Raw genomic sequence first — 14,225 nt, 5'->3', positions numbered from 1 at the left:
ATTAGATACATTCATTTATGATGGAGGGAAAAAGAGCACAATTGCAGAAACTTTTTTTTAACAATAAAACAGTTTTATTACTAATATTTTGTGCCAAGAAGTGACGATTTTATTCTCTTGAACACGTGGGATGGAAACGGTCACAAGTGTTTTATGCCATAAACTTTCTCAACTTTGGATGGAAGCAGAGCTAAGGATACTAAAATAACACTGATCCACACAGACAGTAAATGAATATTAAAAATCAGAAAAGAAGAACTCCAAGGCACTCTCAAGTGAAAAACTTAAAAAGCCTTTATTATTACGGCTTGGTCAAATTACCATCTAAAAAACTCCAACGCGTTTCAGCTACATGCCTTCCTCTGGGAGTTAAATTAATATTACTCTAACACATGATTGAAGAGCCATTAGATATGAAACTCAAGTACTCACCAGACATATGAACACTAAAGACTCGTGAAGGTGTGTTACTAACTAGACAAACAACCCTGAAGTGTGTTTACCGGCCCAGCACACCTACATCCTGCAGAGATACGCCTCATATTCCTCAGCATTTCATCCCTGAATCAGTGTGGAATTCAACAAAAACAAAGTTCACCTCATCAGAGAATATTAATGACGTGTTGATAATGGAATGTGGTATAACAGGGTGGATTTCTCACATAATGACACAGCTAATTTCATGTGTTTTCTGTTGGGAAATGAATGAGAGGCTTACTTTAAAATATGTACTTTATTATACTATTTCAAGTATATAGAAATAGCAGCTCATTGTTTAAAGGCCCGTACGATTAATGTATCCGCGTCCAGAATAGCGCACGACATAGTTTTGTCGCCTGTCGCTTTAAATGCTCGAGCTCTTTAAAGCAGGATCGATTCTGATTGGCTGTCAAAAGTGGAATATGCAGGAGGGAGGAGTTTTACAGTCTATGATAAAATCGTAAAAGGATAAAATCCTAGGATCTCATGGTTGGGTTCATTTTCTAAAACTTGTGTTATTTTAGTATCGTTGAGATGTTTTTATAGTCTTTATTAATATTTTTAATTAGTTTGAATGTTTAGAATTTCTGTTTTCATTTGAATTTTAGCAAATTTGTCTTACGTTTTCCACATTTTTATTCGTTTTTTAAAAATGTTTTAATTAATAAATTGTTTTATTCTTAATTTCAGCTATTTTAGTACATCAAGTTAAAGTAAATGAAACTGAGAAATATTGCCTTGGCAACTAACTGAAATAAAATACGTTTAAGTTTTAGTTTAGTTTATTTCAGTTGACTTTCTTTCAGGTCAAGAACATGTTTTTTATGGTTTTAGTTTTAGCAAACCATAATAATAATAATAATAATAATAACCCTGGTAATTCAGGGACAGACAGAAAACATACAAAAAATACTTTATACTAATACTAATTTTACAAATACTATTTTTTAAAAGATAATATACATTTTTAATTAAATATTTAATCCACATTCTAATAAGTGTAATATAAGATGATACACATTATCAACTGACACACAGCGATGATGACATGTTTCTGATGTTTAAAAATCAATAAACAAAATAACTGATCAATGTCAACTGACTTCACGCGACTATAAATCACTATAATATTCAGAATTATGCGGGTGATCTGATCTGTCCATCAAACGCGTAATTGTTATAATTATTATTTATTCAGGTAACCTTGACGGTTGTCAGTCATCCACTTCAAGTACATTTTCTACATGGCATTCTGCAAGATAACATCAACGCTAATAAACAGAGAGAGAGAAGAAACGCATACCTGGTGTGTGTGATGCAGTTCACTGCAAGGCAAGAACTCGTCAGTAAACGGAGGAAACAATCGCGCTCTTGTGACGTCACATGCTGCGCGCGCACCTCACCGGACAGCAGCGGCGCGCGGCTCGCGCACGGACGCCCGGTTACGGTAACGGTGAGATCCGCGCTCGCTCGATTCACGGAGCAGGTAAACGACTTCCCGGAGAGAGAGGTAGACTGAGAGAGAGAGAGAAAGAGAGAGAGAGAGAGAGAGATAGAGAGAGTGAGAGAGAGAGAGTAATGCTCCTCAAACTAGACTACACCGAAAGTTCGCGGAAGATTGACGAACATTAACATTAACTTTTGTGTGCTGTCAGCTCTGTCAGGATTAGTTTTTCAGCGGTTTCATGTTAGTAGTGCTGAAAACAGAACTGAATCACAACAGCGCGTGGAATTCTGGGGATTGTAGTTTTCCTTCCGCACCGCGCATGACAAAACTAATGGGGGGTGATATTACATTCTAAATCAAAATAATGACATGCTATGTCATTTATAAGATAAAATTGGAAACTGTGAAGTCAAAATAATTTGATTGTCATAAGTTCGACTTTTAATGTCTTCTTAAGTCATAGTTTTGTCTTTGTCATAATTTCTACTTTTTATATCATAATTGTTACCTTTTAAGTTATAAATGATTTACAAAAGATTTTCCCTTAGGCCATATGGCGGAAATGAGCTTCCATAGAAATGCAGCTAATGACTAGAATTATCTGAGTCAGTCAATGAATATGACTAAATATAGAAAACTTACAGGTTTAGCTGTATGATTTTGTCACATACGTTAATTACTAATATCAAACTTTTTCAATTACAAATAATCCACAATCAATAAATTTTAAATGCTTGGTAACATCAATGCCGTGTTTGTAAAAGTTTTGACATTATGCAAACCATTTAAGTAGCTCAGATAGCTTGAATTTTCGAGAGCAGGGCATGTTTAAAAACTACATTTCCCAGAGTTCCCCCGAGCGCCAGCTGGTTTCCGCGCATGCGCACAGGCAGCTCGGCTGGAGATGGTAGGTGAGCGCGCAGGGGGCAGTGTTTTGTGTTTATCTGTAATATATAAAGACTGCTAACAATAGACGCTCGTTCTGCGCTTATTCTCACGCTGTTTCCGCGCGTCAGTTTATGAGGGAAACGGTGTTTTGCGAGATCCGAATCAAAGCGGGTCACCGGAACCGATCGTCCTTCTGCACGCGGTTCCGACACTCATAATCATCATAGCTCTTCATAAACTCAAAACTACACGTACCATGGTAATGCACTGTTAATATCACGACGATATATTAATGTGGTAATAAATGGGCCAATGACGTATAAGGATTTTCAACAGGCCGATTTTAAAATACAAAAAATAATAATACCTGTTGCAATTGTTCAAACATTAAGGATGTTGTGTACACCTAAATTCATATAAAATGTTTAATCTAAGTGATTTTAGTGTTTTTTCATCTAGATGAATTGGCCATAGCCTTAAAAAATGTCATGTGGTGTGACCGTGATTTATCTTAAAATTAAATAATTTCCTTAACATTTTTTTACAAGTTCTTAGTAGTTAAAGTGTTTAGAAACAAAGTATTTGCATTTCTTTTAAGTTTTTGTAAATAATGATCACATTATTTTGTTCTATAATTTTAGAGTTGCCGCCTTAAATCTAGTTAACAGACTTATTTTTCCTGTAAATCACATAAAACTGATAAAAATGTTTTAAAAATATCATTCACTTAAGCATACTTTATCAGTGATTCATATTTCAGCCACAGAAATAAGATATTTTATTTTAAATTTAATACAGAGATTCCTTTTATTGGTCACACCACATGATGAGTGGTCGCTCCAAATGACAACGAAGACCTTATATAGTTACAAATCTATTTAAAGAGATCAATGAACAATGCATTTTATACAAAAAATAGATTTAAACTAAATTTTATACAAAATTCACTGAATTTTCCTGAACACAAACATTTTATAAACATTTTTTTAATAAAAAATCACATCGCAAACATAAGTGCACCATTTCATTTAACTTGACTTAGAATTTCTTTCTAACAAATAATAATGTTATATATATATATATATATACATACAAATATTGTATATAGGTAACATTTGGAGTCAATAGTTTTTTTAAAAGTAATTAATACTTTTATTAATCAAGGATAAATTAAATTGATAAAAAAGCGACTGTAAAGATATTTAGGCTAGAATGTTACAAAAGATTCTATTTAAAATAAATGCTGTTCTTTTGAACTTTCTATTCATCAAATAATCCTGACATATAAAAATTATCACAATTTCCAGTAGTAACTAAAATCCTCAATCCGGAAATTGAGCGTTAGATCTAGAGCATCGATAATAATCAAGTTTCTTGATCATCAAATCATCATATTATAGTGATTTCTGAAGGATCATGTGACACTGAAGACTGGAGTAATGATGCTGAAAATTCAGCTTTGATCACATGAATAAATTACACTTTACTATAAATATTCACATAGAAATCAGCTATTTTAAACTATTAATATTTCACTCTTATCCTAGCAAGGTACTCCACTCTTCCTGCAGGGTCAGAATGTTTACTTCACTTGGCATTGGCATCTGGTAAAATATATTAACATAGTTTTAAATAAATAGGCAATAATAAATACATTACTAATAAATGCATAATTACTAAACTAAAATTACATGCTATTACTTTTTTGTTGCATTTTTCTCATATTGTACAAAGAGTAAACATAAACCGTCTGAAATATAAAAAAAATCCCAAATTGCATTAAAATCTATTCCAAATTATACTAAATTAAAGTACTTTTTCTATATAAACCATCAATTGAATATAAAAGCACAAAACCTGCCAATCTAGGACATATATCTATCATGAAAAGCAGTCTGCAGTGGTCACACCACATGATATTTGGTCACACCACATGATATTTGGTCACACCACATGATATTTGGTCACACCACATGATATTTTCAAGTTCAGTCAAAATTTACAGGCACAGAATTGGTCACCTAAACAAAACAAGCTAGCTTTCCGAAAAAAGGTCAATATAAAATTTAGAGAATAAAAATATATATTTGTAGAAATAACTTTAATATTAAATTTTTTTTAAGGTCATACCACATGACATCCAACTTTGGTAACTGCATACCAACCATTACAAAGGTTTATTTTTTTTCCTATTTGAGAGAATTACAAACCTGCTTGTGGCTTCCATGGGTCCTTCGTAAATTGGTATATGATGTAACTTCCTGTGTTTGAATAGTTTTCAACATAAAAGTCCCAAAATGGTAGTTCATTGATGGTCGCACCACATGATATTTCATAAAATGGACATCATCGGACAAAGTTTGTTTGTATATTATGATGGAAATATAACTACAAATGCTTTGATTTCTTTTACAGAATTACAAAACACTTCATGCCAAAGAGTGCAGAAAATATTTTTAAATAAATTTAGAGTAATTTTAAAGACGTTTTCAAAACAGAAGTTAGGGCCGGACGGTTGCACCACATGATATTTTGACAATTAAAATATCAAAAAAAGTTACTAATAACTACGTTTTTTTTAAGTTAAAGTGAGTACATACATTGGAGAGGTACTACAAATATACAGTATCTTTTTATGCATATAAACCTGTTTTTACCTGAACAAATGCAATCGGACAGAAAATTCAGGCGTCACGTCATTGATCCAAATACTATGGTATTATAGCACGGTACCACCACTGATTTATGCTAACTGTTGGATTAACGTTTAGTTCAGGCGATTCATACATGTTTAATTTTCAATTTTGAGTGTTCGAACAATCATTATTGAAAGTACTAACTGTGATGTCAGTTTAACGTTACCCTTTATTGAAGCTTAACTCCGCAACAAAATAAGTTAAATAATAAACAAAAAACGGTAATTCTGACTTTTTTTATCTCACTAGGCCTAACTTATTCCTACTTATTTCATCTCACTATTCCTACTTATTTCAAGCAATTATAATAAAAAAGTCTATCTCTGTAACGTTAACATAAATACATTTTAATTTGAACTTCACGACCGTTAAAAAGCACGTTCGCGTTTTTTTTTATTCAGTACAAAAGATGTATAATACAGAATAAGGAACACGAACATGGGGGCATACATAGAAGAAGGTAAAAATTACAATTTACATAATCGTTTGGGATGTTTTCAAAGATGAATGGTTATATGAATGAAATGTACTGTCACGTGACCTACCGTTAGTTGCGTCGCTTCAGTGTCATTCACAAATCCTCTCGCGTGAAAAATGATTTTAACCTAGTAACTGGTATTCTGGCATAAATGTATGGTAGATGTTTGTCCGGCTTGTGGAGTTGTCGCTGTCGAGTCACACTGGTGATGGTCTTGATGACTGACTCTGTTTACTGTAATTAATGGTGTTGAAGGCCTCCTTCCCTTCAGCCCTGTACTGATATTATTCTGTAATTTTTAAGGCCCGACAAGTAATTTGTTGCGGTCAATTTGTAAATACAGATTACACGCCTGCGCACATATATATTCAAACACAGATTGACGATTGATCGTTTCACAGATTCAGGTTTTTGAAGTTTGCAAAGAGATGATAACGTTTTAAAAACTTGCACGTTGGATCCTGTTATAAAGTTTAAGTTCTCGAGCTCAAACACTGTTGTGTGTAAATGAACGTCCAGAACACACTAAGAGTTTCTGTTAGAACGGTGTGTGTTAGCGGCCGCTAAGTTAATAACTAATGTTCTTTACAACGGAAGTGAATCAATCAAAACTAACTTTATCTGGACAATAACTTTATTCTAGATCTGCTGTAAAGCCGAAAAGTTACTGTAATCTCCTATTATCAGTGTAAAGCTGCTGTGAAACTCTATAGTTAAAGCGCTGTGTAAGTGCAGAGACGCGAGTGTAAGTAACGGTGGTGTTGTTCTTCCAGCATAAACTGAAGGCGACCCAGAAGGAGAAGATCCGGCAGGTCATGTCCTTCGGCCGGGCCGCAGAGAGAACCGCTCTGTTCTGCCTGACCCACAATGACTGGAGACGAGACACGACCTCGAGCAACCACTTCCAGAACCACCGAGAGCCCATGGACCGCAAGAAGCTGGACCAGCTCTACAACCGCTATAAAGGTGAGCCGCCAAGTGTGTGTGTGTGTGTGTGTGTGTGTGTTCCTTCATTTGTGCTGCTGCTGCTTCTGTCTGCAGATCCTCACGAGGAGAACAAGATCGGACTCGAGGGAATCCAGCAGTTCTGCGACGACCTGGTTCTGGATCCCGCTAGCGTCGGCGTGCTAATCGTAGCGTGGAAGTTCAGAGCGGCGACGCAGTGCGAGTTCAGTCGCGAAGAGTTCCTGGACGGCATGTCGGATCTGGGGTGAGACGTGTCCCGTCAGCTTTATCCGGACACTAACAAGTGCTGCATCTTTTTATCTCGCAATCCTGACTTTATTTCTTGCAATTACAAGATCGTTTCAAGAATTGCGAGATGAAAAGCTGCACAGGGTTTCGTACAAGGTGCTTGAATTTGACTTTTTGAAATTGAAGTCCTGGAAAACCCTAGAAAAAAAACATATATATTAAAATGTGAATTATTGAAAGACAATAAATATGAGATCAGTGTTTAATTTTTTCGATAAAACACAAATACAATCTTTTCACGCAAAGTTAAAGGGGTGGTATAATACCCTTTCACATGATGTAAAATAAGTCTCTGATGTCCCCAGAGTGTGTATGTGAAGTTTTAGCTCAAAATACGCCACAGATATTTTTTTTTTGCATGTTAAAATTCTCACTTTTTGAGGGTGAGCAAAAACGCACCGTTTGTGTATGTCCCTTTAAATGCAAATGAGCTGCTGCTCCCGGCGGCGCAGGGGGCGGAGCTTCAAGAGTGTGTCTGTGAAATTTTCAAAAACTTTTAGCCTTGTATGTTCAAACCGGAGCCGGACAAAGATGGAGAGACTCAAGGAGAAGTGATAACACGTGGAATACAACATTTCTGAACGGTTAGTTGATGAATGTGTGTAGCTGATGTGGAGTTAACTATCTTCTACTCATTGACTAGCATATCTATAAATCACATTCCTGGGGGCGGGGTTTATGTAAATTCTAGGGTTTGTGATGTCACTAACCAGTGAAGAACCTCGTGTAGTTCCTACCAGCCGTTTGTTGTAGTCCTTAAAAAGCGATTTCTGTAAAAGTAAATCTCTCCCTTTGCTCTGAACTTTGAGCGTCGTAACTTTGCAGATATTGTTTATGATCAAACAGCAACAATACACACCAACTACAGTTAGAAAAGTGAAATCATAATCAACCCCCCCTTTAAGTATATGATTAGTGATGTCACTGAAATTAAAATTATTGGCCGAATACCGTTTTTTTTTTCTTTTTTTTACCGTTTTTTTTTTTTATCCGAATACCGAATACCTTTTTTTTTTCTTTTTTTTTTTACCGTTTTTTAAAATCCGAATACCGAATACCGTGTTTTTTTGTGCATTTTTTTCCCCCATTTATTTTGCCAATTTTTAACCATTGCATACATTTTATAGTCAAAATGTGCTTTTTACTATTTTGTCTTGCTTTTTAAAGTAAAATCAATTACAAAACTACAATTTAAAAATATTTATTTAACACTAAACATTTTTTAACATTCCAGCAGACATTATACCAACAAAGCACAATATAACTTCAAAATAAATAAATAATTAAAATATTTTTATTTGGCCATCTTTGAGCCTATATTACGTCTATAACTAAATGCTGAAATAATGTAACATACTCTGTATGCCTACAACAAAAAAGTGCATTGAAATGTGCAACATATTATTTCATGATAACGACAGATATAATTTAGTTATTTTGTTTTTGTTTGGCCTATATAAAAAAAGAATGAATCAAATTACAAACAATTGACAAATATGAAAAAAACACTAGTTAAATAAACCACGTTTTTCCAGGTACATTGGGTTTATTTAACATGTATACATTTATATTAGGGATGTGACGGTGAGGATATTTTCCCACCGGTTAATCGACGTGTGACATCACCGGCGGGGGCTTTTAAATCGCTAATTTAAAGGCAAACGTAAAATGCGCGCGTTTGCTCGGGCGCGTATAATGGTGCGGTCGTGCGGAGCAACACGGTTTTGTTATTGTGCCCTGAATTGGCGCTAATTTGAAAACTAAACTAATTTTTTTTTACATCGCTTATAAAAAGCAGTGTCAGTGCGCACTTCACTTTCACTTTTAAATTAGCGTCAATTCATCCTTCTCAGGGAATTTGATTGACATGCGATCTGACCAATCAAAATCCACCATTTTTGTCCCTATATATGATCCAGCTTTCATTCTTCAGGTCAATCATATATATATATATATATATATACGGGTTATAAATCAGTTTGAATGAGGAAAGCGATATCGTTTCAGTGTTTAATGTGATTTCTGACCACGCTGGATTTAACTCTTACACTGCTTGTTTGTCTAGATGTGACAGTCCAGAGAAGTTGAAGAGTCTTCTACCCAGACTAGAGCAGGAGCTGAAGGATTCTGGGAAGTTCAGAGACTTCTATCAGTTCACGTTTACCTTCGCCAAGAGCCCGGGTCAGAAGGCTTTAGGTGAGCGAGTGGTGCAGTGAACATCTGTGCTGTGATGAGCCGGTGTTTGCAGTGACCCATGATCCTCTCTGTCTCAGATCTGGAGATGGCCGTGGCCTACTGGAACCTCATTCTCACCGGACGCTTCAAGTTTCTCCACCTCTGGAACACTTTCCTTCTGGTACGTCACTGCTTTACTTAATCAATCCATATATAATCAATCAGAATGAGGAACTGAAGAGACACATGACGGGATCTCGACCACATACTGAACAAAACCAGTCCTGCAATGCAGAAAAATGCTTTTCTTACTTAGTATTTTTGTCTTGTTTCCAGTCCAAATATCTACAAATTCTAAAATCAAGATGGATTTACTAGATGAGTCTGGTCACCTTTATATAGCGCTTTTTACAGTACAGATTACTTCAAAGCAGCTTTACAGAGATAACAGGAAAATAATGTTGTAAAAATATTGTTAAACATAAAATTAAATGTTTCCAACTAAGCGAGCCAAAAGCCAAAGGCGACAGATGAGTAAATGATATAAGATATTATGCCCTTTTTTCCGGGGGAATTGATCTAAATGAAGTGAGTTGATGCTTAAAAAAAGCAAAATTATCTGCCAATGGGGTCAGAAAAATAATCTTAATTCAAACAGAAACAAGATTTTTTTTTTTATCGGCTGTAATTTTGCTCTTTTCAGGCAAAAACTCTCTTTTCCCCAGATAACAAGACTTAATGTCTTGTCATTTTACTTCAGTAAATGCATCTTGATTTAAGAAATGTTTGATATTTGGACTGGAAACAAGACAAAAATACTAAGTAAGAAAAGCATTTTTTTGTGAGTTGTGCTGTGCAACAATTAATCGCATCCAAAAAAAAAGTTTGGGTTTTCTTAAATATATACATGCACGAATGTGGTATTTATTTATGTATATATATACAGTATAGATACACCTAACCCTATTATATATATATATTATAATTATACACAGTACACACGCATATATTATGTAAACAAACTTTTATTTTGGATGCGATTAATCGTTGCCAGGTCTATTTGTCAGTGATACTGTATGTGTTTCACACTGAATGAGGTTCTGATGGGGGTTCTGACAAGGGTTCTGATGATGGTTCTGATGGGGGTTCTGATGGGGGTTCTGATGAGGGTTCTGACGAGGGTTCTGATGGGGGTTCTGATGATGGTTCTGATGGGGGTTCTGACGAGGGTTCTGACGAGGGTTCTGACGATGGTTCTGATGGGGGTTCTGATGATGGTTCTGATGGGGGTTCTAATGAGGGTTCTGACGAGGGTTCTGACGAGGGTTCTGATGGGGGTTCTGATGAGGGTTCTGATGAGGGTTCTGATGAGGGTTCTGACGAGGGTTCTGATGGGGGTTCTGATGATGGTTCTGATGGGGGTTCTGACGAGGGTTCTGACGAGGGTTCTGACGATGGATCTGATGGGGGTTCTGATGATGGTTCTGATGGGGGTTCTGATGGGGGTTCTGACGAGGGTTCTGATGATGGTTCTGATGGGGGTTCTGATGATGGTTCAGATGGGGGTTCTGATGGGGGTTCTGATGGGGGTTCTGATGATGGTTCTGATGGGGGTTCTGATGGGGGTTCTGATGAGGGTTCTGATGGGGGTTCTGACGAGGGTTCTGATGATGGTTCTGATGGGGGTTCTGATGATGGTTCAGATGGGGGTTCTGATGGGGGTTCTGATGGGGGTTCTGATGATGGTTCTGATGGGGGTTCTGATGATGGTTCTGATGGGGGTTCTGATGGGGGTTCTGACGAGGGTTCTGATGAGGGTTCTGACGAGGGTTCTGATGATGGTTCTGATGGGGGTTCTGATGGGGGTTCTGACGAGGGTTCTGATGATGGTTCTGATGGGGGTTCTGACGAGGGTTCTGATGATGGTTCTGATGGGGGTTCTGATGGGGGTTCTGACGAGGGTTCTGATGAGGGTTCTGACGAGGGTTCTGATGATGGTTCTGATGGGGGTTCTGATGAGGGTTATGACGATGGTTGCTATGGGGGTTCTGATGGGGGTTCTGATGAGGGTTATGACGATGGTTGCTATGGGGGTTCTGATGGGGGTTCTGATGAGGGTTCTGACGAGGGTTCTGATGGGGGTTCTGATGGGGGTTCTGATGGGGGTTCTGACGAGGCTTCTGATGGGGGTTCTGATGAGGGTTCTGACGAGGGTTCTGATGATGGTTCTGATGGGGGTTCTGATGGGGGTTCTGATGGGGGTTCTGACGAGGCTTCTGATGGGGGTTCTGACGAGGCTTCTGATGGGGGTTCTGATGAGGGTTCTGACGAGGGTTCTGATGATGGTTCTGATGGGGGTTCTGATGGGGGTTCTGATGAGGGTTCTGACGAGGGTTCTGATGATGGTTCTGATGGGGGTTCTGATGGTGGTTCTGATGAGGGTTCTGATGGGGGTTCTGATGGTGGTTCTGATGGGGGTTCTGATGGTGGTTCTGATGATGGTTCTGATGGGGGTTCTGATGATGGTTCTGATGGGGGTTCTGATGGGGGTTCTGACGGGGGTTCTGATGATGGTTCTGATGGGGGTTCTGATGGTAGTTCTGATGAGGGTTCTGATGATGGTTCTGACGAGGGTTCTGATGATGGTTCTGATGAGGGTTCTGATGGGGGTTCTGACGGGGGTTCTGATGGGGGTTCTGATGAGGGTTCTGATGATGGTTCTGATGGGGGTTCTGACGAGGGTTCTGATGGGGGTTCTGACGGGGGTTCTGATGAGGGTTCTGATGAGGGTTCTGATGGGGGTTCTGACGGGGGTTCTGATGGGGGTTCTGATGAGGGTTCTGATGATGGTTCTGATGGGGGTTCTGACGAGGGTTCTGATGAGGGTTCTGATGATGGTTCTGATGGGGGTTCTGATGGGGGTTCTGACGAGGGTTCTGATGATGGTTCTGATGGGGGTTCTGATGATGGTTCTGATGGGGGTTCTGACGAGGGTTCTGATGATGGTTCTGATGAGGGTTCTGATGATGGTTCTGATGAGGGTTCTGATGATGGTTCTGATGGGGGTTCTGATGGGGGTTCTGATGGGGGTTCTGACGAGGGTTCTGATGATGGTTCTGATGGTGGTTCTGATGGGGGTTCTGATGGGGGTTCTGATGGGGGTTCTGATGGGGGTTCTGACGAGGGTTCTGATGATGGTTCTGATGGGGGTTCTGATGGATCGATAACAGTTTTGCTTCTGTTTGTTGTGTCCGTAAAGGAGCATCATAAAAAACCCATCTCTAAAGACACGTGGAATCTGCTGCTGGACTTCGGGAACGTGATCGCCGACGACATGTCGAACTACGACGAGGAGGGTGAGACTGAGAGCTTCTGTCAGAGACGCATTTCAGACCCAACTAGTCTTTTATTCCATGCGGAAACAAACTTTCATAAAAACTGAATATTCAATGAGGGGAAAATGTTCGACAGGGACGTGATTGGATGATGAAACGTCTCTCTACACACACATCACACTGCCGCTGGATCCGTACGATCTCTAATGTTTAAAAGAAATCTCTTTTGCTCACGAAGGCTGCATTTATTTGATTAAAAATACAATGAAAATGTAATATTGCTCATATAAATATCCTAGTATATGATACAGCTTTCATTCTTCAGGTCAATCATAAATTCATGAGGAAAAATAATCAGATCTAAGTTTCCACTGTCAATGCATGTGCTGCACTTTATTATTTATATTTCTATATTTACCCGTTTTAGAATTTGAAGATAATAAAGATGTTCAGCGTGTGACTGCATTAATGCTGAGTGTTTGATCGCAGGAGCGTGGCCGGTGCTCATCGACGACTTCGTGGAGTTCGCCCGGCCAATCGTGACGTCAGAGGATCAGCTGACTCTATAATGAGCGCTCACGGGGAGGCCAGCCTCTCACGGACTCTTTTACAACGACAGGATTTAAATATGTATATCTTTAACCGCAGAGAGAGCTTTTACACCGCGCCTGGAGTCTGTGCACTCGTACAGGACTGTGTTTTCCCATCAGGCAACAGCACATCCCATGATGCACCACAGAATACTAAAATAGGGAATTGTGGTATTTGATGCTTTTTATCACACAATTGTGTTCATTTCATGCAATTCTGCCTTTTTTTAAATTGTGAGTTTATTTCGTGTAATTCGGAGTTTTTACTCACAATTGCGAGTTTATTACAATTCAGACTTTTTTGGAATTGCAAGTTTATTTTGTGCAATTCTGACTTTTCTTCACAATTCTGACTTTTTTCTCGCAAATGCAAGTTTTTTTGCAATTTTGACTTTTTCTTACACTTCGGACTTCTTTGGAATTGCGAGTTTATTTAGTGTAATTCTGACTTTTTTCTCACAATTGCGAAAATTGCAACAACAAAAAAAGAAAAAAAGTCAGAATTGTGAGAAAAGGTCGCAATTATATTTTTTTACTCCGTGGCAGAAACGAGCTTCCATAACCTCGCTGTGCAGAACTGAGGACACAGGGTTAATTTAGTCACGTGACGTCGCCCGTCAAATGTTTGCTTTTGAGAATTATTAAGTTTCGAGTTCTGTCAGAATATCTGCGTTCTGAAGCGTTTCTGAGAGGATCGAGAATCACACTAACACTCAGAAGATCCTGTTCGTCACATTGTTTGATTTGTTTATAAGCGTCTGATATTAAATCAGCAAACACACGCCTCAGTGTGTGTGTGTGTGTGTGTGTGTGTGTGTGTGTGTGTGTGACCTTCAGCTCATCACTGTTTCTCTGCATGTAAATAAAGATTATTTAACAAAA

At 38.1% G+C, this 14,225-nt stretch overlaps 2 protein-coding genes across 6 annotated transcripts in view; one reads left to right on the top strand and one right to left on the bottom strand.

Annotated features, from left to right (window-relative positions):
- LOC143709652 (transmembrane and coiled-coil domain-containing protein 3-like) overlaps positions 1-6,267 on the bottom strand; it is a gene marked incomplete at its 3' end in the record, with an annotated part of 23,347 nt that extends 17,080 nt beyond the window's left edge. The window contains exons 1-2 of the mRNA XM_077200214.1: positions 6,057-6,267; positions 433-561 (exon numbers count right to left, since the gene is read on the bottom strand). Coding sequence (XP_077056329.1) covers positions 433-439 — 7 coding nt within the window. The remainder of the gene's footprint in view (positions 1-432; positions 562-6,056) is intronic.
- On the top strand, positions 1,781-14,225 carry LOC143709653 (DCN1-like protein 2). Of its 5 annotated transcripts, none has more exons than XM_077200215.1 (7): positions 1,781-1,966; positions 6,763-6,955; positions 7,031-7,199; positions 9,309-9,439; positions 9,517-9,599; positions 12,678-12,774; positions 13,243-14,225. In XM_077200215.1, the coding sequence occupies exons 1-7, from the start codon at positions 1,796-1,798 to the stop codon at positions 13,320-13,322; spliced, it is 924 nt and encodes a 307-aa protein (XP_077056330.1). In that variant the 5' UTR covers positions 1,781-1,795; the 3' UTR covers positions 13,323-14,225. The 5 variants fall into 5 exon arrangements, with proteins under 5 accessions (XP_077056330.1, XP_077056332.1, XP_077056334.1 ...); XM_077200219.1 differs by lacking the exon at positions 1,781-1,966 and adding an exon at positions 2,738-2,834; XM_077200218.1 differs by lacking the exon at positions 1,781-1,966 and adding an exon at positions 2,828-3,074.

This window comes from Siphateles boraxobius, unplaced genomic scaffold, assembly GCF_051911475.1.
Source record: "Siphateles boraxobius isolate OS27281-9 unplaced genomic scaffold, OSU_SipBor_1 459, whole genome shotgun sequence".
Lineage (NCBI taxonomy): Eukaryota > Metazoa > Chordata > Actinopteri > Cypriniformes > Leuciscidae > Siphateles > Siphateles boraxobius.
This window is presented reverse-complemented; position numbering and strand designations above follow the sequence as displayed.